General features: G+C 41.1%; 1 protein-coding gene across 1 annotated transcript; it reads left to right on the top strand.

The window, feature by feature from the left end:
- Positions 1-224: 224 nt before the first annotated feature.
- IFNGR1 (interferon gamma receptor 1) lies at positions 225-22,743 on the top strand. Its single transcript, XM_045814724.2, has 7 exons — positions 225-400; positions 11,691-11,805; positions 12,909-13,072; positions 14,629-14,798; positions 16,690-16,879; positions 19,512-19,636; positions 21,338-22,743. Exons 1-7 carry the CDS (start codon positions 316-318, stop codon positions 21,899-21,901), a joined length of 1,413 nt encoding a protein of 470 aa, XP_045670680.1. The 5' UTR covers positions 225-315; the 3' UTR covers positions 21,902-22,743.
- The last annotated feature ends 99 nt before the right edge of the window (positions 22,744-22,842 follow it).

Below are 22,842 nucleotides of genomic sequence, written 5' to 3'. Positions count from 1 at the left end.
GCCTCTCCTGGCCTTCTCGTCCTACTCTTGCCTCCCAGCCCACACCCGGTGTGGCAGTCCCTATCCTGCCTTCGCGCTCGCGTCTGGGTTCTCAGCCTCTATCCAGCCGGGAGAGCAGGCCCTGGCCCCGCCTCACGGCCCTGGCCCCACCTCCCCGCCTTGGCCCCGCCTCTCCGTCCAGGCCCAGCCACTGCGTGCACGCCCGGCCTCCCCTTGGAGCGCTGGTCCCCTGGTCCGGAAGTGACGCGACGCTCGGGCTGCGGGCTGAACGCCCGCATTCTCTCAAGGCCGCACCCCGAGTCAGCCCTGAGCGGCATGGCTCTGCATCTTCTGCTCGTCCTCGTCTTGCAGGCCGGGAGCTGGGCTGAGATGAGCCCCGCGGATCTGGAGCTGTCTTCGGGTACGTCGCCTTTGGCGGGGCGGCGGCCGGGTGGGGATGGGACGGGGGAAGGAGTCGCTCGGGTGTGGAAACGCAGCCCTGCGGGGTCGCGTCCTCGTTGTCCCGGGACCTCGCGCGGGGTTCCCGGACGCCCCGAGACGTTTGCGTGGGCGGCCGCCGGGAAGGCCACTCCGGGGCTCCGCGGTCAGCGGACTTCAGTTCCCTTTCTCTTGCCTCTTCCGTTGTGCCTAAACGACAAAAGAGCCTCTCGGTCTTCCAGTTCTTTTAATTCGTTTTTAGCGAAGTGAGTTTCTCGGTCGGCATTTGGACAGTGTGGCCAGAGCTCGTGACTTAAATATTCTTAGAGTAAACCCAAAATCCTTAAGAAAGAGGTTGTTCTTCCCCCATAATGAGAATCCTTAAGTGGCAGTGATAGGTCATGCTGCGTCTAAGTCTGGCAGTCGTGTGGTGCGTGCACTCGGGAACAGATTTGTCAGGCTCTACGTCTCTTAGCTTAGTTCCTCAGAACATGTTATTTCTGCCTGCTCACTGAGATTTCCCTAGAAATAAATGCAGGGAATACGTTTTCCAAAGCTCGGTTGTCATGGTGATTAGGAGCTCCCGTGAAATCAGTGAATTTCTTCTGCAAGAGGGTTAAACCTAAAGTATCAGAAACCCCTCAGTCTTGAGTGTCTGGTCTGTATCCATAGTTAGCTGTGCCTGGAAGGGGTCAGAGAAGCTCCGCCTTCTGCACCCTTGGCAAAATCCGGGTCCGAATCTCTGTATTATGACTTCGTCTGTGATCTCCAGTTAGGGGTGCTGCATTCATATCCACCTGTCCTTTGGCTTGCTCTTTAAGAGGCAGGCAAACAAATAATCAGTCATTCCCTGGGACAGACATTGTTCCCGATGTTGGGAATACAAAAATGGGAGGCACAAGGAGGTCTGCCCAGTTTGTAGAGAGGTCACTGCTCCTCAGTGCAGAGCCTGCAGTTGGGCTTCAGAGTCCAAGTTCTTACCCACCCTGCAGAGACTGCCATTACCTACAGCAAGTTAGTCATCTACAAGGGCAATTACAGTACATTGTGATAAGAGCCTGGACTTTCGCACAGGCTACTGGAAAAGCAAGGTAGGGGTACCCGTATGACCAGGGGAATCAGGAAGGACTTCACAGAGAAAGATAATAACCTAGAGGTACAGAGAGATTTGTGTGTGCAGAGGGAGAGTTGTGAAACAGTGTGGTGAGTTAGTGGAATACTTCATTATAGAATATGTGTGTGAGGTTACAAGTGGAGATAAGATAGGTAGAGAGGTAGGAACCCAGTAAATGAAATGCCTTGTCATGTGTATCAGACAACAAAGGATAGCAACATAGCATTGGCTAACTTAGGCAAATGGGGGGATTTATTGGCCTAGAGAATCCAACCAAAAGTTAGAAAGGTAGAGATGCCACATGGGCCTCAGAAAGCTGAACTAGTCACTCAGAAGTGCAAAAACTATTTCTTAATTACCTACTCTGGATGTGGACAGCTTTTCCTGCTTGGCAGGAATCATGGATGTGGACAGCTTTTGGGCTTTGCATCTTGTAGCTTCCGCCATCCTAACAAAATCCCAGGTGAAGGCTCTGATTTACTTGCTTGGGTCAGGCACCAGCTTGCAGGGGAAGGACCATGTTGCAGGGAGTGGCGGGAGGGGAGTTTCCAGAAGAGAAATATTCCTGAAGGAAGTACAGGTGCTAGGCCAACAAAGTAAATATGCTTACTATACCTTACTCTAGTCCGTGGGTGGTCACAGGATTGTTTAAAGAGGAGAAATGATTTTATGCAGGATCAGTTAGGCCATTTAGAAAGACCGTTCATCTTATACAATGGTTTGGAGGTAGACTCGAAGAAAGGAGGCCAGTTAGGCCCCTGCTTAAGTTGGGATGAGTCAATGAAAATGGCAGTTTAATGCAGAAGAGAGGGCAGTTTGAAGAACATTTAAAAGGCAGAGTCAGCAGGAGTTAGTGATTGGATGTGGGAAGAGGATGGCTTGGGTTCTTGGTTTAGGTAAAGCATTAAACCATGAGCCATGCCCTTCTGAGTACAGACAGGGTCCTCCTAAGCCAGGTACCCCGACCTTAACTTCCAGTAGCCTGTGCGAAAGTCCAGGCTCTTATCACAATGTACTGTAATTGCCCTTGTAGATGACTAACTTGCTGTAGGAATGGCAGTCTCTGCAGAGTGGGTAAGAACTTGGACTCTGGAGCCCAACTGCAGGCTCTGCACTGAGTAGCGGTGACCTCTCTATTAACTGGGCAGGCTTCGATTTCTCATCCATTAATGCAGATACCGGTAGCACCTACTTTATATGGTTGTTGTGAAAATGAGATATGATAAGTTAATAGCGGTGCATAACACTTAGTAACTGTTAGCTCTATAATCATGATCCTTGAAAGCAGAAAGGGTACCTTCCATTTTTGTGTTCCCAACACCTGGAAAAGGTGGGGCCCCTTGTGATTACACAGTTTGCACCACCTTGAGGCCCGCTATGGGAGTATTGCCCCTCTGCTCTGATAGGAACATTTACTATGGCCTTCTGTACTCCAGCATTGTGTAGACACAAGTGCCAGTGACCACCCCCTCCTTCTTTCAGTGCATTTTTGATACATTTGTCTAGATTTTTCAGTGTATCTCTCTAGTTTGTGTTGTGTTCCCTATGCTTTTAAAGTTAGTTTAAAATGTAAAGCCTCCATAGTCTCTCATGGTTCATTCCCCCTTCTGTTTACACCCGCTTCATTCTTCCCTTCCTTCTCCTACCGATCTTCCTGCATTTCTTCTGTTCCATAAATGAGGGAAACCATATGATAATTGTCTTTCTCTGCTTGACTTATTTCACTTAGCATAATCTCCTCCAGTCTCCTCCATGTTGTTGCAAATGTTGGGTAATCGTTCTTTCTGATGGCTGAGTAATATTCCATTGTATATATGGACCACATCTTCTTAATCCAGTCATCTGTTGAAGGGCATCTCGGCTCCTTCCACAATTTAGCTATTGTGGACAGTGCTGCTATGAACATTGGGATGCATATGGCCCTTCTCTTCACTACGTCTGTATCTTTGGGGTAAATACCCAGTAGTGCAATGGCTGGTCATAGGGTAGCTCAATTTTTAACTTTTTAAGGGACCTCCACACTGTTTTCCAAAGTGACTGTACCAACTTGCATTCCCATCAACAGTGTAAGAGCCATCTCCTTTCTCCACATCCTCTCCAACATTTGTTGTTTCTTGTCTTGTCAATTTTTGCCATTCTAACTGGCATAAGGTGGTATCTCAGTGTGGTTTTGATTTGAATTTCCCTGATGGCTAATGATTTTGAACATTTTTTCATGTGTCGGTTAGCCATTTGTATGTCTTCATTGGAAAACTGTCTGTTCATGTCTTCTGCCCATTTTTTTATTTGATTATTTGTTTCTCGTGTATTGAGTTTGAGAAGTTCTTTGTAGATCTTGGATAGCAGTCTTTTATCTGTAGTGTCATTTGCAAATATCTTCTCCCATTCCGTGGGCTGCCTCTTAGCTTTTTTGACTGTTTCCAAGAGAGACTGTGGACTGTGGGAAACAAACTGAGGGCTTAGAGGAGAGGGGGGTGGGGAATTGGGATAGGCCAGTGATGGGTATTAAGGAGGGCACATATTGCATGGTGCACTGGGTGTTATATACAAATAATGAATCATGGAACATTACATCAAAAACTAAGGATATACTGTATGGTGACTCACATAACATAATAAAAAATTATTATAAAAAATAAAATATATGTTTGTGTATATGTATTTGACATAATGTGTAGAACTCCATTGTGAGTATGCCATAATTTATTCATTGTGGACATTCGGATCATTTCCAGCTTATGGCTATTATGAATAAAAGTATATGAATATTCTTTAAAAAATAGAAAAAAAAAATGTAAAGTCTCCAGAGAGTAGGAGGAAAACCTACAAGGGCAACCTGCTTCTGGCTCTTGGCTCACTAGTGCCTGACATTTAATAGGCACCCAGTGTGTTACAGTGTGGGGTTTCACTGTATGCTTGATAGTTCGTCTTAGATGAGGGAACCTGTAGGAATAGGGAAGCAGGCAAGAGAAAATAGTCTCTGCAAAATCCAGGTGGTTGGGAATGTATTGTGCAATAGTGATGGGCTTTTGTTAGTATTTCTTAGTGAATGGATAGGGAAAATAAACCCACGTGTGCTGTCTAATAATCGGGTATTTCACTTTTCATCCAGTTTTACCTGTTAAAGCAGTATATATATTTTTAAGTGAAGCAGTGTCTGCCTTCTTGCTGTTTGCTCTTCCACTCTGGGTATTAGTAATACTCAAGAACACACTGTACTTTCTCACATAGACATGGGGCTCTTAATTTGCCTTCTCCACTGATAAAGTGGAGAAAGTCTCTTTTCTGACTTTAGGGTAATGCTCTGGGTATGCTTAAATTTTTCATTATTCTTTTTGGATTCTATTTTTATTTAGAGATTCAAAATACTTAAGACTGCATTTTAATTATATTTATTGAATAGGGTATTCATAATAATTTTTAAATTCTTTTTTTATTCTTTTTTTTCCATTTTATTCTCATTCATGATTCATATGGACTTTGGAAGGTCCTCATTTTAGTTCTATATAGAGGAAAACCTAAGAAAGAAAAATAACACTTGTAAAGAGCTATCTTATAAAATTTGGCAGCATACAGCAATAGAGCAGTTGTTGTATGAACTAGATGAATAATTAATGGTTCCATCTTAATTGGACAGAGAAACAAAATGAGAATTGAACCAGAATTAAATGTATTCCTGACAGGAAGTAATCAGTTTACTTGTAATTTTCTTACTAAGGGAGTCTCTTTATTTTAGATAATCCCAATGCATAGTAATCAGAATGCTGATATCCATTTCAGTCGTGTCCATTCCAAAGAAATGATTTCCTTTAATACATTGTTCAGATTTTGCAGTGGTCATCACATAATTGTGTTAATGTAATAAATCAGGCAAAACTACTTGATTAGATGCTTGTGAAGTCATCAGAAAATAATCATTTCCAATTCCTATTAATATATGGAGGTCATTTTCTTATTTTGTTAAACTATCACAAAAATGATGCCTGAGTAGCTTTTGTTAACTAAAACCAACAAAACTTTATATATTGCCAAGTCTTTAAATAGTTTTTCTGAGCCTTTGTTCTTTCATTGCTAAAAATATGTATAATAATATCACCTCCCTCATAGAATGGTTTGTGTTGGTGCCTTGAGACAGTGCGTAACAATGTGGAACACATTGCTTGTCTTGTAGTAAATATTTAGTCTACACGTTAGTGATTACCATTCAATAATGTTCACTGTTATGTATTTTAACAAATATATTCTAAAATATTAAATTGTTGTGGTTATATATGAAAGATTGTGTTGCCTTAAAAAAAAAACTCATCCAAATCAGCATGAGAAATTTAAAGTAGTTCAGCATCTGACTTGTTCTTCTACCTTTTCCCTATTTCTCATAGACTGAAAAATACTCTAGTTTTTCAGTTCCTGTTTCTCAACCATTTCTCAACTTGGAGTGCATTAGTCCAAATGGGAATTAGTCTTGAGAAAGGACTCCTCTCGGAGTAGGTGGGTCTGGTCCAGTTAGAATTTATTGGCATGCCAAGCAAACCCAAGTAGATAAAATTGAATAAATAGGAGCACACATAAAAATCCTGCATTTTAGGTCAGAAAGTTTGTTGGATAAGCTATAACTTGGTAGTGGTTTGAGTAAAAGATCTGGGGGATTTTAGTTAATTACAAATTCAGCATAAGCCACTATTTGGTATGTCCCTTCTCTTTAAGAAAGAGGAAGGAAAATATTTCATTCATGTCTGTTGTATTCTGGGCTCCACAACTTAAAAGAGAGAATGAATGATAAAATCAGAATAGACCCTGAAGACCAACAGGACAAAGAGAAAACAGACATATTAACAGTTTTGACCTAGCTAAGGAACTATTATATAGAGAGTAATAATTTTATTATTTGTGTTAATAATTTTATTATTTGAACCCTTAGCTCTGAATCTCTTCTAAAGGTATAAGACAATAATAGAAGTAGGAAATAGACTTTTTGTATTCATCTCACAAAGTGATAGATGATTCAAAGCCTGAAAATATTGAAGTGTTTCAATGAAAAAACTTTCGTGAACATTTTAAACATGTGCAAGAATTCTCAAAATGTCTTCATTCATCTTAAATCTAGAAGACACTGCTGCTTGCTAAGAGAAAAATTTGGAAGGCATTAAGAAAATAAAACCATTCAGAAGGTGTAGTTTGTGATCATAAATATATTCTGAAAAAAATTGCACAAGTCTTGGTTTGATATCTCCCCCTTTTCCTCCGTGGATTTCTCATGCCTTTTCTCAGTTTGCAATGAAAGAAGAAACCTTTGTAAAAACACCCATGGCCCTGCCTGCATCTTTCACTAGGGGAAGGATGTTAGAGCTTTTCTCTGAGTTGTTCATTCACAAAAGCTTCTGGTTGCTTTAATTTGGAGTATTTGTTTTTGAGCTGTAGTGTCAGATGGCTTAAACTCCCCCAAAACAATTTGATTGCTGGCTCCTTTATCCTTACGTCTTTATGCGTCTCAGCTCATCCTTCCCACGGAGAGGTTGGTAAGCATATTGTTGGATGGCGTCCACAGACCCCAGAGCTCTGCTCTGCGGTAGATGTACCCATCTTTTAAGCCGTCTTTGTAGGCGATTATGTTAAAATTGGGGAAGAACTTCTGTGGCTGTCCCTTTTTCTGCAGAGGCACAGATGCCCTTGGTGGTTATGGGATGGAGGACATGTGGCAGCCCGTATCAGGTCATCATCCGTGCAGAGGCAGTCTGGAGATGTCTGCAGTTCCTTGCTTCCCCAGCAGTTACAACAGAGCTGTTCTTTCTGGCTGAGGTTTTCTGGTGTTTTCTGACATCCCCGTTGCCCTGTCTTGTGGCACTGCTTCCTCACCTCACATACTGATCTTCATCAGTTGTTCTGTCCTCTTCCTTGCTTTTTTTTCATATCCTGTCTCTCCCAGTTTATCAAGAGGAAACAGTTGGTTGCAACCGGAACTCTCCTTTTTTCCCCCTGCATTGTAGAGTGTTATAAAAAAACTGATTGTTCTTTACTGTGTTTGGTTTTGTTAAATCCTCAGCTGTTCTAGAGGCATTCTGAGAAGCAGATTTGAAAACAGTGAATTTTATTCTAGGTAGCATGCACCAAATAACGGAACTCATTTCCAAACAACATGGGTTACAGAAAATGATCTGTATCGTTTTTAAGAGATGGAGAAATCTGTAAGATTATTTTATTTGATGAGATGCTCTACTAGGATCTTTCCTTAAACTCCACAGATAATCCTTTCTTGCTATTTCTACATATATTTTTGTTGACATAAGGTAAATTTAATTTGAATAGAAGTTTGCTGTAAGCCTTAATTATTTTAATTTGAATATAAAACAATTTAAACTTTAGGTCACAAGTTCGGAAACAATAGAAACGACTCCTGTCTATTTATCATGTGAGTTTGGCAAATAATGACAAAGGCAGATGTGTAATAACCACATGGTTTCTCTTCTGGTACATTAAAACCACAGGCTACATCCTTTGGTGTATATATTCAAAGTTTCTCCTTGAATAGAATGATAAAGTCTGTTAGTATCCATTGAAACCACCTCCTCCCACGACCTGTCTTGACTGCTTTGAAAGCTGTGGTTTAAGCCCTAGTTCTAGTCTAACCAGGTCAAGCTTTAACTTAAATTACGTGAAACATCCTTTGATTCACATTAAAGACTAATCTAATGTGCAGGTCGACTTTGTTTGTGGTTTTATAACTATGATTCGGTAGCCTCTTCTTAAACGTGAATGCACTCTATTTAATTCTATGTGTCTTTCCTCAAGCACAGGAATCTCAGCTTGAGTCTCTACCGTTGAAAAGTTATTCCTGTTGGGAATAATTTTTTTTAGGAGACCGAAAAAGGCAGTGAAGAACTCCTCATTGTTGGAAACTGGAGGAAGGCAGGTCCTTGTTACCAGAGGCAGAAAGTTTAGCGACACTGTCGTCTTTTTTTTTTTAAAGATTTTATTTATTTATTCGACAGAGATAGAGACAGACAGCGAGAGAGGGAACACAAGCAGGGGGAGTGGGAGAGGAAGAAGCAGGCTCCTAGCGGAGGAGCCTGATGTGGGGCTCGATCTCATAACGCCGGGATCACGCCCTGAGCCGAAGGCAGACGCTTAACCGCTGTGCCACCCAGGCACCCCGACACTGTCGTCTTTGGTAACAGGAAGAGTAGGAAGTGCGCCTGGCGAGCTTCGCGACCTAGTCAGCGGGGTTGCCAAGCAGTGCGGGAGGTGCCACATGGTCTCTTCTTGCTTCTTGTACTAAAATGCAAGACTAGAAAGAGTAACCAAGAAAAGGACTGTTAAACAGAAAGGAACCAGGACCAGAAGGTTTGAAAAATTCTCAGCCTCTGGAGAGGCAAAAAATGTGAAGTTAAGAGATGGCTTTTTAGAGAAGGTCACATTCATTGTGAGTTTTCTTAGCATCAGGTTCCTTTTTATCTGGTTGAAAGTAATGTTTATATGGTGATTATTATAATTTTTTTATAAAGATTTTATCAGAGAGAGCGTGTGCTCGCTCATGAGCAGTCATGAGCAGGGGGTGGGGCAGAGGGCCATGGGGATTGATCCCAGGACCTTGGGATCATGACCTGAGCTGAAGGCAGAGGCTTAACAGACTGAGCCACCCAGGTGCCCTTGTGTGAACGTTATTTGATATTAATGTTGACCTGAACCTGGGGGATGAGGGGCTGCCTTGTGTTTCCTCCTCACAGACTGTAAGCTGTTGGAGACTAGGTCGTTTCATGAAGTTGAGGTACAAACATAGGAAAACACATCTAAAGAAACCTAGAAAAAGGAAGCCTCAGTACATCCTGCTATAAGTAAGGCCACGGGAGCTCTACCGAAACAAAAAGAGAAGAACTAGGGCTAAATCTGCCAAGACCAATGCTTTCTGGCTCACCTGTAAGGAAATTGCTTAGAGAACCAAAAATGCTAGGTACCAACAGCTGTCAGCAGTATTTCAGGAAGAGGAAATAGAAAACTTGTAGGTGTCTGATCGCTGGCTGCAGAAAGAGCGTATTATAAGCATGTAGTGTTTGAATCTGTGAGACATCCTCCCAGCTTCATAATCTCAACCTTTTGGCACAAATCGGCGTCATATTGCTTTGATAAGTAGTTACAGAAGTCAGACAGTTGGGCAGTAACCAAAGGTATTCATTGTGGAGAAGCCATGAAATATATTGGTTTATTAAAAAAATCTGTTTTTAAGTTAGTTTTCCTCCTAAATAATAATAAAAAATTGCTAAAGTTATGAATATATGAAGCAGGGTTCCTCAGCTTGAGTGCTGTTGGCATTTTGGACTGCCAGAATGGGGAGAGCTGCCCTGCGCATTTACGGAATACGGAGCAACCTTGGCCTCTATTCTGGAGATGCCGGTAGCACTGTCCCACTACCACTCAGTTGTGAGAACCAAAAATGTCTCCAGACAGTGCCAAACGTCCCCTGCGAAACAAAAATCAAAACAACCTCCTGTTGAAAACCACTGATACAAAGGAAAAAAGTAACCGGAAAAGGGAGGAAAAGGGCAGTAGAATTTAGTTGTTCACAAGTCCATATTTTTTACCTAAATAATTCTGGTTCTGTGTTCTGCCTTAAAAAGATAATACAAGTGTTAAATAATTGTAAATTAAAGCAACGTACCAGTTTGGGTTTGAATATTGGAATTTTTGCTTTGGGAAAAAATATAGTAGGTGTTTCCTTCAACAGTAAGCAAATACCTGATATATGTGAAATTAACATCTCACATATCAGATTAGGAATTCTGAAATGACTAGTTATATAGCCAGGAAAGAACCCACATTTCTTACTGTCCAACCCAGGGAATATTTTTCTTATTAGAGCAGTCCAGTTTATATGACCCTAAGTAATCATCATCTGGGGAACTTTTATTTTTATTTTTTACTTTTATGTATTTTGCATATTCGTTTATTTGAGAGAGAGGGAGAGCACTAGGGAGAAGTGCAGAGGGGGAGAGAGAGAATCTTAAGCAAACTCCCCGCTGAGCACAGGGCCCGATGGAGGGCTCGATCCCAGGACCCTGAGATCATGACGGAGCCGAAATCAAGAGCCGGATGCCTAACCAACTGAGCCACCCAGGCACCCTGTGCTGGGGAACTTAAAAAAATAATAATAATAAACTTTTGGCTCTCTCAGAGTTTTTGAGGCTGATGATATGTTTGGAAGCCCCATATACCTGACCACATTTCCACTCATTCATTTTAATTGTAATTGTAAATTATGTTTAATGGTTTTCAGATAGGTAGGATTGAATATTGTTAAAATTGGGGTCATATCGCCAACTCTGTATCTTCATGTTCATTCATAAAGAAGGGAAGGAAGGGATGGAAAGGAGGAAGGAGAGAGAGAGAAAAGGAGAAAGGGAGATGTATGTGTGTGATTGTTTTCCAAGGGGTGGTGGACAACAGCCTTTTACATTGAGCAGGGGAATAAATGGGTGCTTTTAATAACTAGTTACGAGATGTTAAAGTGACTTCTGCCTATTCTCTCATGTGACTCACATCTCAATAGACGTTTTCTGAAATGGGTTAAAAGAGCAAAGGCGAGAATATTGACTGTGTTTTGTAAAAAGCCCTGCACACCGCAAAGAGCAAAATGTTAATGAAACTGGCAAGGTGAATGGCCCCTGGAGGCAAGTTAGGCTTCTATTCATGTGTTACAGGAAAGGTGCTAAGGTGTGTGATGATACCAGGCAAAGGGCTGCAAGCCTACATGGTATTTTAGAATGAAACTGACTATCCCTAGGGTAGCCAGTTCTCCTCTAGCCTTTGAAGGCAATCTGTGGTATCAAATACAGGAAATTCTAGTGATTAAATGAATTGACGATTATTACAACAGGCAGTACTATTTATTTATAAAAACTCCTAAAACATAATAGGGATTTATTGCCTTTACTCTATTTGTATTTCCCTCATATTACAATGTTGTTTCAGGAATTTAAAATGAATCAGAATGCTATACATTTTCCAATAAAATTAATTTTTATTAGTCTCAATTTAAATAATTATATTATTTGCCCTGGTGAGTTCTACTTCAAAATACATGTTTGGCTATCATTGCTTCTTATAAGGTTTTCTAACGTTAATGTTAGTTTCTTACAATTATCCGTTTTACTTTTTAAATCTCTTACAGTGCCTGTACCAACCAATATTAGATTTGAGGCCCATAATTTTAATACTGTCCTACGTTGGGACTACCCAACCATGCCACAGACCCCTGTTTTTACTGTACAGGTAAAGAACTATGGGTAAGTGTTACTCTTTTATCTTTTTTATTCTGTTTTTGTCTTGGTCTCTGTATTTTCCATAACACTGTGTTTTTTCCCATCATCTTTCTTTCCCATGTGGCAGGACTTCTTAAACTGCTTGTAGACTTCCAGAAGTGCCAAGGATGCAAATCAGTTATTTTCAGAGTACTTCCTGCCTCTTAGGTCTTCTTCCTGTCAGAATTGAAGTAGAGGAGTCTCACTAACTTTCAAGACTTTTTTAAAGATTTATTTATTTGAGAGAGAGAGAATGCATGTGTGCATGCTAGCAGGGTGGCGGGAAAGGGAAGGAGAGACAGAGAGTCCTCCAGCAGACTCCCCGCTAAGCGGAGAGCCTGACACAGGACTCCGTCCCAAGACCCTGAGATCATGACCTGCGTCCATGTCAAGAGTCGGACACTGAATCGACTTAGCCACCCAGGCACCCCAGGAATTAGAGAGTTTTTAAAAGCATGACAAATAAAGCTTACAGTTCTGTATTAAAAGTAATGATGACAGGGCTCCTGGGTGGCTCAGGCTGTTGGGCATCCGACTCTTGATTTCGGCTCAGGTCGTGGTTTTAGGGTCCCGGGATCCAGCTCAGCATGGAGTTTGATTGTCCTTCTTCCACTGTTCCTAACCCCCGCCCCCCATAACTAAATAAAAATCTTAAAAAAAAAAAAAAATGATGTCCTCTTACTTTCCATAGTGAATGTATTGTTGAGTAGAAAGATAAAAATTTCAAAAAAATTTTTGACAAATGTCAGGAGTCTTTGTAATGTGTTAGATTTTGTAGTCAAGTAATGATTATTTAAGTTAATAGAATCTAGAGTTATTTAAAGATCAGGTTTTTAAAAACTGTATGTGGAATATACTTTGTTCAGGTGTTGTATTTTGAATTGAGCCTCTTTATCGTAAAGGAATTTATAGTTCTTCTAACCAGAGGAAGCCCTTCCTACTTTGTCTGGCTTCTCCGTCCTATTCTTGTTCAGCTCTTTCTGCCAGCTCCATGCCGTAAGTGAAAAGCGAAGCAGAGACAGATGATTCAAGTTTATACATTAACAGTAAAAGTTACCATTGTGCTTCTTCATTCCTCTTCGTTTCAGGGAAGCAATATGGATTGATGCCTGCAATACCTCTCATCATAATTGTGATATCTTTTCCGTAATTAATGATCCGTCACTTTCTCTCTGGGCCAGAATTAAAGCTAGGCTTGGACAAAAAGAATCAGCCTATGTAGAGTCCAAAGAATTTATTTTATGTAAACAAGGTGAGTAGAATTTTTAAATTTGAAATTTTAAGTTTGAAAATATTTACACAAGTCTTCTGTATGTATTTGTTTTTCTTAGCACTTGCTAAGAATTATCACAATGCCCAAGAAACCTTTGGAGGAATTTAGGCAGTCTGTGTCTTCCTCTTTCCCCAAGCCCCACAAAATAGGGTAAGACGTGCCCATCACTTTGCGCCTTCTAAACCATTACAATTCCACTCCCTGCAAGCGCGGATCAGTGCTGCCCAGGTGGACTTTGTGCCAGCCTCCCCCCTGCCCCCCTGCTCCATCACTCCCTGCTGAGTACACTCACTGAGGACAGCTCTCCCTCTTCCACCCTGTGCCTCATCCCCAAGGCCTCTGGGATTTTTATATAGCAACTTAATACATGAACAAATTTTAGATTTCTGTAATCTCTCCAACCCCAGTGATGTTTTTAGCCCTTTCTCCTGCCTGCAGCGCATTCCTGCGGGATACCTTATCTTAGTTACCACCTCAGGCTCCAAAATCTTCATTGCCAGTTCCTCTTCTCTGACTGAAACCCTACCTTGTAGCTCTCACACCCTCACTCACGGGTAAAGAAGCGATTCATTAGTCACTTGACTCCTCCCTCGTGTTCCAAGCCTTGTGCCTTGCCATCCACCTTCACTTCCTTCCTTGTTCGGCCTCCACGCGTGGTTTCCTCCCCCCGCGGTTTCCTCCCCCCGCGGCCTCGCTTCTGTTCCTGCTCTTCAGACCCTGCCTGCTCTCAGGCCCTTCCTCTGCTTGCCCTTGAAATAATTTTATGTCCCAGAGTCTGTGCCTTTGTCATCTGTTAACTGTGCCGTCTGTATAGCAGATTATTCCCGTGCAGGTTTATCAAGGGCCTACTGTGTGCTAGAAAGTGTTCCAGGCCCTGAGGATAAATTTGCAAATAAAAACAGACCAGCCTAGCACGTAGTGAGTGTGCCGTAAATACGTGGAGACTAGGTAAATGGTTCACCAACGAAGTCTCAAGCATCAGTGACAACATAACAAATATTTGTTGAATGAATGAATATCTAGTTTTGATTTTCACCATAAAAATTCAGTGTATTTAGCAAACTTTCATAAGAGCCTCCATGCCAGGCATCCATAGGTATTGGCAATACGAAGAGTTTCAGTGGGTGTTCAAAGGTAACTAAAATGCCTTTTCTGAAACTTTTTTTTTGAGAATAGGTTTTCTTTTTAATCTGCAGACCCACAGAAAAAGGAAAAATAACTTAATAGACTTCTGTTATGTCAAGTTTTTTTTAACAGGATACATGACCCAGCTATTTACCTTTAGCACTAGAAGTGAATTTAAGCTGTGAAAGAGGAGTTTAGATTAGATAAAAATGTTTCCTGCTTGAGATTAATATTTCTTTATTAAGGACATTTAGAATATCTTCTAGATCTTTGTGGAATGGTTTAAACATGGTTCTGCTTTAGAGCAACCGAAACAGTACGTTGATTTTGGCAGTTTTATGTAATGTACTATAAAGTCCCAGGGGCAGTACTAATTCTGCTTTTTTTGTGTCCCTTCCCCCTCACCACAGGGAACATTGGACCACCTGCAGTAGGTATCAGAAAGATGGAAAACCAAATCATCATTGACATATTTCACCCTTTAACTAATATAAGTGGAAGAGAGCCAGTACCCATATATGACGAAAATAATTGTCACATATTCATATACACGGTGAATTTGAGAATAAATGGAAGTGAGGTAGGTGTTTGTTTCCTTTGTGCTGTTCTGTCCTATTTTTCTGTTGCTAGCCTAAGTTGTCTTTATACGTAGTGTAATGAAAGTACAATGCTTATGAACACTCAGGCAGGACTTAGGGATCATAGGCTTTGGTGAGATAAACCACATAAATAAATGTTGTTGAAGGGAGTTGGTATTGGAGTTAATCACTCATGCTGGGCAAGTGTTAAGTTTTGTCTTGGCCTCATTTAATAGCACGGCTCTATTTTAGGATTTTAAACCTGTTGATTCCTGTCTCTCCTCTGGTACGACGAAGATCATTTTACGCTTCCTCACGAGTAGTGATGTAAGATAATAGGCGGCTATAATTGGAATCCTTGCTTTCCAAAGAGAAAGTTAGCGCTTCTGCTGTGGGGATATACTTACATTCTGGCGCTGGTGTGCAGACCACACTGGGGATGGGAATGATTCTAGTCCGTTCATTCTCCACAGCGCTGCAATTGCTTCATTTGATAGTATTTGCCAGGCGCGTGCTCTGTGTGTCCCCGGCACCAGCAGATAGCGGCGCACAGTACGGACAGTGCTCCAGGGCTTCGTGGGATGGAGAGAAACAGCGGGGGGCGGGGGATGGGCAGCGGAGTTGGGGGCAGTGGTGATCTTCAGTTGGGTGGTCAGAGCAAGGAAGGTGGAGCCAGGTCTGGAGGAGGCTAGGAGGTGACCTTCATGGAACTAGACGGGAAGAGTGCTTCAGGCGAAGAATCTAGCAGAAGCACACTGGGCAGAGTGCAGATGCAGATGCGGTCAGAGGTCACCGGGGGCCACATCTCTTGGGGTGCTGGAGAGATTTGACGTTATTCTGATGAAGGCGTTACGTCTCTGGAAAGATCTTAGCAGGAAGAGTGACATCTGACTTAGATTTTAAAACATCACTCTGGGCGCTTAGCGGAGTCGTCCTTCTGAAGTGCACATCTAACCTTCCTTCACTCCTTAAACCCTTCGCAAAGCCCTGTGAGCTACGAAATAATACCGACACCCCTTCCACAGCGTGGCCTACCAGGCCTTCGTGATTTGGCCGCTGTGTCCTTTCCAGCTTCCTCTCTCCCCGTTCTTTCCAGCCTCAGTCTTACTTGTGCTGTGCTGAACTGCTTTTGGTCTTCATTCCATGCAGGGGCTGTGCTGTTTCCCGGAACCCCCTCACCCCCTTCTCAGCCTGGGCGAATTTCTGCTCGTTCTTCAGTGTTCAGCTGCCATTTCATCTCCCCTTTGAATTCTCTTCTGACACTTAGACTGCTTGCACCGCTGTGGTTTGATCATTCCTAGCTCCATGTAACAGTCCCCTTGCAGGACTCGTGGCTCACATTTCTTTCTGCTCTGGGGGGTGTTGCGTGAGGTCCGGCCCCACCGTCCTGCCCTCGTGTGTTCGGGCGCTCGCTGGCACAGGGCATGCACATCCTTTGGCTGGTGGAACGAATGATGAACTGCCAGAGACTGCCTCCGTCCCGTCTGTGTACTGCTGCTGAGAGATGCCACAGTCTTCGCAGAACCCCTTCCCTGTTCTTCCTGCGGATGCTTTTCTCTCTCATCAGCTAAGTTTCTAGCACTGTTAGAACAGGACTAATGACCATCGGTTGCTTTAACAACTAACAGTGAACATTCCTGCTATTTGAGTTCTTAAATTTGTAATCCCTACAACGCACGTTTTAATGGATACGTAGCATAACTCTGTGTTGGAATAACAGGTTGACTGCTTATTTGATATCAACACTGTTTGCAGACCTGTTCAACTTTCACCACGTACGTTTCCTTCAGGTGTTTGATCAGGATCAATATGGTGCTTTTTCTCGGGTTTGGTTTTATTTTTGCAGAATAAAAGAAGCCATGCATTTTCGTCGTTGTTGTTTTCCCCATACAGACCATCTATAAAACGACAGTAGAGAATGAAGATGATTGCAATGAGACCCAGTGCCATCTTGTTATCCCACTGTCCTCCCTGAACTCTGACTACTGTATTTCAGTAGATGGCGTCTCAAAAGATTGGCCCGTTACGACCGAGATGTCCAAAGAACTTTGTATTACCACTTCTGATGATCGCCACATGGAAGGCAAGTTTCTGCTGTTTTTTTCCTAAATACAGGGAGGGACAACTGAAATAGGGTAGTTGGAAAGAGGCAGTTTCAGTAAATCTCTTGTTCTTTTAAAAATATTCAGTGGTTCCATTTCTCAGAGAAGTCCAAAAGTAAAAATAAGCTCCTTTCTCAGGCATTAAGAGTTCTAAAGCAACCAATTTGGAAAGCTGTGTGATGAACTTTTGACCCAGGGAAGAAAAAAAAGATAATACCTAAAAGTGTGCATAAATGTCTGCATGTCAGGATTACATGTAGTGATGTAAAGCAGCTTACTTCCCTATAGCAAGATGTATGTATCCATTAGAATGTTCTCTGTAAGGGTGGCAAGTTTAAAAATTGAATAGCAAAAATGTTCATTGGCATGTGTGATGTGAACTGGACATTAGTATCCGAAAATAAATGTTGATAGGTTACAGGTCATTTTTATAACACTTAAAAACAATTTTGTGTCATTATCTTTCCTTTGTATGTGTAAGGGAGATAGAAATGATAGAACTTTAGAACTGATACTCTCAAGTGGCAGGTACCGTAACAAAAATTTGACCTGTTCTCTGCACTTAACAAAATTTAAATGTTCATTACAGATAACTTATAAAATATAAAAAGCCAGAACAAAATTATCTGTAGTTCTGTCATCCAAATATTTAGTTACAGTTTGGGGTTTTTTCCCTCCTCCTGTTCTCTTTTTCTACATAGTCATGATCATATTGTATAATAAAATTTTATGTATTGCTTTAAGTATATATTATAAATATTTTTCCATTATAATTCATATACTTATTAATATTATTTTTCATCTCTGTAGACTGTTTCATCAAGTAGAATTTATATTCTATTTAATGTTCCCCGATTTGGAACTTCTGGATTATTTATGATTTTCTCTATGATAGCATGGTTTGATAACTCTGTGTATATATATTTTTTCCAATTATTAGGCTGTTTTTAGAATATATTTTTTATTTTAAAGATTTATTTATGTATTTTAGAGAGGAAGAAGAGAGCACGAGTGGGAGGGGCAGAGGGAGAGGGAGAGAGAGTCTCCAGCAGATTCCACGCTGACCATGGAGCCTCAAGTGGGGCTCGATCGCACAACCCTGAGATCACGACCTGAGCTAAAACCAAGAATTGGATGCTTAACTGGCTGGACCACCCAGGCGCCCTCTCCCCAAATTTTATAATACAAAGATCTCCTTTTTTTTTTTTTTTTTAAAGATTTTATTTATTTATTTATCAGAGTGAGAGCACAAGCAGGGGGAGTGGCAGGCAGAGGGAGAAGCAGGCTCCCTGCTAAGCAAGGAGCTGGACATGGGACTCGATCCTAGAACCCTGGGATCATGACCTGAGCCAAAGGCAGATGCTTAACCTGCTGAGCCACCCAGGCATCCCTACAAATATCCTCTTGAAGAATGGGAATCTAGGCTGAAGAATTAGACCAAATGCCTAAAACTTAGTAACTTTTAGGCTCTTACAATGAGGGTGTCAGATAGTATGTAACTTAAAATAATGTAGTGCGTTATTATGCTCTTATTATGCCAGCTTGCATTGGGTTACTTTGAAAAAATAAAATCCTAATTAATACGCAAAATTTGAAATAATGCAAATGCCTCAGATTTATTTTTTTTTTAAGTCTGAATTATAAACTGAGCTGGTACTCTGGCCACATGGTGGCAGCACTGTGGCTCAGAAGCGGTATTCCCTGCCTGCCCGTGCCCTGCTTCTAATCACAGTGCTGGCCTTAGGAAGTGATTTTATCTTTACTGTTGAATTAACTTCATTTTTTCCACATCCTGTAGTAGGTGTTATACACCATTCATTTAGTCGTCATCTCCAGAGTGACTATTCCAAAAAGGTAACTTTGGAATAGAAATTAAAGGTAATAAAATGCCAGAAAGAGGCCAAACACCACCATGGCACGTCGAATAGTGTTAATTTGGAAGAGAGGACTGTGAAAATAGAACACTGAAGATTGTGCTTTGAAAATAAAAAGCAGCAGCATGAGAGCAAAATACCCAATAGTGATTATAGATGTATGTGCTCTGAAACGGATCTTTCCTATTTTAAGTTATTATCTCTGGTTTGCATTTAAGGGCACCTAATTCCTGTGCAGCTTTCCTGTCCCTGTGTGCTGTGTGTATGTCTGCATATCTTTACAAATATTTGCGATCTTGAAGTAAATATAAAATGGAACAAAATTCTGAGGAATGGGATTAAATTATTTTAAGAGTTATAGACATTGTCAGAATTTATTTCCGAACGGATGGATTTTTTAAAATTTTCTTTTGCCTTTTTAATGGAGAGAAAAGTGTAACTCTGGAAACACCCCGTGTTGGGGGCTTGAAGGAAGTGGTTGTGAAAGCCTCTGTTAGCCTCTTCGTGTCATGGGGGTAGAGGTGCAGAAGGTTGATTGCAGAGCCGGGAAGAGCCGTCTTAGCATCTAGGGCAGGCATACCTGAGCTGCTTTCATCTTGCCCGACTTCTGTGGCACGTGCTCTTCGCAACTCTGACCGGATTAATTATTAGAGAGCAGCACTGAGACTTTAAAACTGTTTCATGGATACATAGCAGTATTCCATCTTAATTCTAACTTGCAGTTTTTCCCTCTTTTTAGATTCTGTTTGGATTCCGATTGTTGCTGCTCTCCTGTTTCTAGTGCTTATGCTGGTATTTGTATTTTGTTACACTAAGAAGATGAATCCATGTAAGAGAGAAAGCATCATGTTACCCAAGTCCTTGGTAACATATTTAATATTTTTCTTTAATCATATACACTAAAACGTTTATTTGGACCTTTTTGATAATTTTCTTAGATTTTTTTTTTAAGTAGAATGATGTTCAGCAGCATGTCACCTGTCATAAATCACTCAGTCGACCACACATCCAAACCCATGTGATTTTTACTACACATCATGTACTTTTTATGCGCGGAACAAGAGCATAATTGGATAAGTCTGTTGAGGAGCTTAAAGTCTAGTGGGAGAAGAAGATAAGTATTCAGTGGATGTACAGTGTTCAAACATAGAGGTTCACGTCCGTGCCAGTGAGGACTTTGTCCACCTTTGGAGGGTGGGGCTTCATTGTGGCCTTTCCAGAGGCAGTGATGTTTGAGCGTCTTGAGGGACAGACAGGAGTTTCTCCAGGTACTAAGGAACAGTATGTGCTAAAGGCCGGCATCGAGAAAGCATGGCTTTTGAAAATGTTAAAATACAGAAACACCATTATGGTTGGAGTGTAGAAGGAAAGATGGCCACAAGTGAGACCAGAAGTTTGACATTTTAAAAAAGGATTTATTTATTTGGGAAAGAGAGAGCATGAGCAGGGGGAGGAGCAGAGGGAGAGAAATCCTCACGCGGATTCCCCGCTGAGCGCAGAGCCTGATGCTGGGCTTGATCCCAGGATCCTAAGATCATGACCTGAGCCAAAATCAAGAGTTGGATGCTTAACTGACTGAGTCACCCAGGTGCCCCAGAAGTTTGAACGTTTTAATGTCTAACATTTAAAAGCCTTTGTATGATGAAAAGAACATTTACAGCTAACAAAATGGTAATTGTTTGAATGAAATAGGACGGGAATAATATCTATAACATGCAAAGGACACATTGCAATTTGCTTTGAAAACACTACCTTTATGTAAAGTGAATAAGAACTATTAGCAGTAGATAATTCATGTATGAATTATAGCATTTGTCCTTACTAATTAAGGATAAGTAAGTAAGTAAGCACAAAGCAGCCTTGCAGTCTGCAACTTCATACCTACTAGAGAAGGAAAAATAAACCCGAACCCCATAGTACTACCCAGTAGTGCCAGTAGTAGTAAAGCTGGTGGATACTGGTAAAAGCAAGATAGCTGTGGTGGGAAGGTAAGCATATAATGGGTATAGGGTGTAGTAGTGCCATAAACAGTGCCACAGCCCTTGACTTAGTAATTCTACTTTTAAGAATTTGAAAAAAAATCTTCATAAATAAAAAGATGTGTAAAGATAATTCAGCATGTTCTATAAATAGTAAAAATTGGAAACACTTCAATATGCACTGTTAGAGAAATTACTTTAATCATCAGTATAAAGAAATTATATGAGGCGTGAAAATTCTAATAAAAATTATAATTATGAAGGCGAATGGTGCAAATATTACATAAGTAGGTGACTCCCATTACAAATGTAACGTGCATACATGTGGAGGTAATGGAGAAAAGCAACACATATTGCTTAGATGGCGGAGGACTTTTTTAAAAGTCTAAAAAAGCTTGTCTTAATATGGTATATTTTCATTAACAAGCAAGACAAGGCAACCACCGGATGCTATTATATTGTTACGATCAATCTGCCATTTAGCAGTATATTTCATTGCGCATTACCCTTAGACCGTGTCTTTCTAAGGATATGCACTTAAGTTTAATAATTTATTGTTTTTAATCATTGGTTTCTCTTCCCTTAGCTGTCTGTGGTAAAAAATGCCTCCTCAGAGACAAAATCGGAATCCAAGTGTATATCACCCATCACCTACCAACCGATTGTCCCAGAAAATGAGAAGATGGTCTGGGAAGAGCAGTTGTCTCCAGCAATAGTTGCAGGGACACCCACTGAAGACAACCTAGGAAAAATGGAACACCGAGAAGACGTTTCCAGTGAAATAGAAGTGGTGACCATTGAAGAAAATACTTCTGACATGGCTCCTGGTAGCCCTCCGACCGCAGGAATGAGAGAGAATTCTGTCCATTCAAATAGTAACCAGTCTGAACCCTGTGTCGTCGCCTTCAACTCCTATCACTCCAGAAATGGTTCTGACAGTGGCGTTGTGGAATCTGATGGCTTCTTATCTGACTCAGAATTTCCCCCAAATAACAAAACTGAACAGAAGCCCGAAGTTCAGGAGTGCGTAGTGCTGAGAAACACCATCACCTCCTTTGGTTACGACAAGCCGCACGTGTTAGTGGAGCTGCCTGTGGATGAAGGTGGCAAGGAATCCTTGATTGGTTATAGACTGACGGCAGATTCCTGAGAGTCTTCCTAAGGTCAGCGAAGATGTGCCAGCTTTGAAAGGATCGGCTTTTCCCAGTTTTTCCGCTTTGATTTCATGAAAGGATCATTCTTACAAAAATTGTATCTTTGTTGATACCAACCAAATAGGGGTATCTGGGTTTACATAAAGTGCAGCGAGGCTCTTTGGTGCTGTTACATTTGGTCGGAAAACTGCAAAAGCTTTGGAAAAAACAAACCATTGTCACATTTGAAATTTTCCATTTAGTGGACTGTTAGTAACAGTGAAAACTCTTAAGAACCCTGCTTCCTGTGATAGTAGGTGAGATACCCCAGGGTCCTTTCTAATCACTTCCAAGACCTAGAATAGATTTTTTTCTTTTCTGTGCCTCCGCATGGTATTTGTTTTTGGAAGTCTATGTATATAGTATATATAGATATGTATATATGTGTATATAGATATAGATATATAGATATATATATATTTTTTAATAGAGCATGAAAGTGTGAGTGGGGGGATGAGGGGCAGAGGGAGAGCAAGAAAGAATCTTAAGCAGGCTCCATGCCCAGCATCCAATCTGATGCGAGGCTTGATCTCATGAATCCATAACCTAAGCCGAAATCAAGAGTCAGATGCTTAACTCACTGAGCCCCCTGGGGGCCCCGATGTATATGGTATTTTTTTTATATATAGTATTTTTAAATGCTCACTTTCAGAAGAAGTCCTGAAAGCTTTCCAAAACCGAATATAAAATCTAGTTCAAATCAATAGACTTAATAAAGAATATGTAAATAGAAACATGTATATATTTTTTATGGAACACTGCATTTAGAGACTTGTAAATAAAGTATGTTTAAAATTCATTTTTGTACTCATTTATTCAAGCACTCAGGCAGTTAATCTAGTATTTTTTACCCATTTCCTTGTTTCCATGCATTAAGACTATAGAATTATTTTCTAAT

This window comes from Ursus americanus, chromosome 11, assembly GCF_024610735.1.
Source record: "Ursus americanus isolate L20-20 chromosome 11, mUrsAme1.1.p, whole genome shotgun sequence".
NCBI classification, from domain to species: domain Eukaryota; kingdom Metazoa; phylum Chordata; class Mammalia; order Carnivora; family Ursidae; genus Ursus; species Ursus americanus.
The sequence above is the reverse complement of the archived record's forward strand: the minus strand, read 5'-3'. Positions and strand labels throughout refer to the sequence as shown.

Bases quoted from the DNA above. Each gene is read 5' to 3' on its own strand.
- IFNGR1 (XM_045814724.2), top strand. From the start codon at position 316: ATGGCTCTGCATCTTCTGCTCGTCCTCGTCTTGCAGGCCGGGAGCTGG. The intron at 401-11,690 runs GTACGTCGCCTT...AATCTCTTACAG, and splicing joins GGATCTGGAGCTGTCTTCGG to TGCCTGTACCAACCAATATT. The intron at 16,880-19,511 runs GCAAGTTTCTGC...CCCTCTTTTTAG, and splicing joins TGATGATCGCCACATGGAAG to ATTCTGTTTGGATTCCGATT.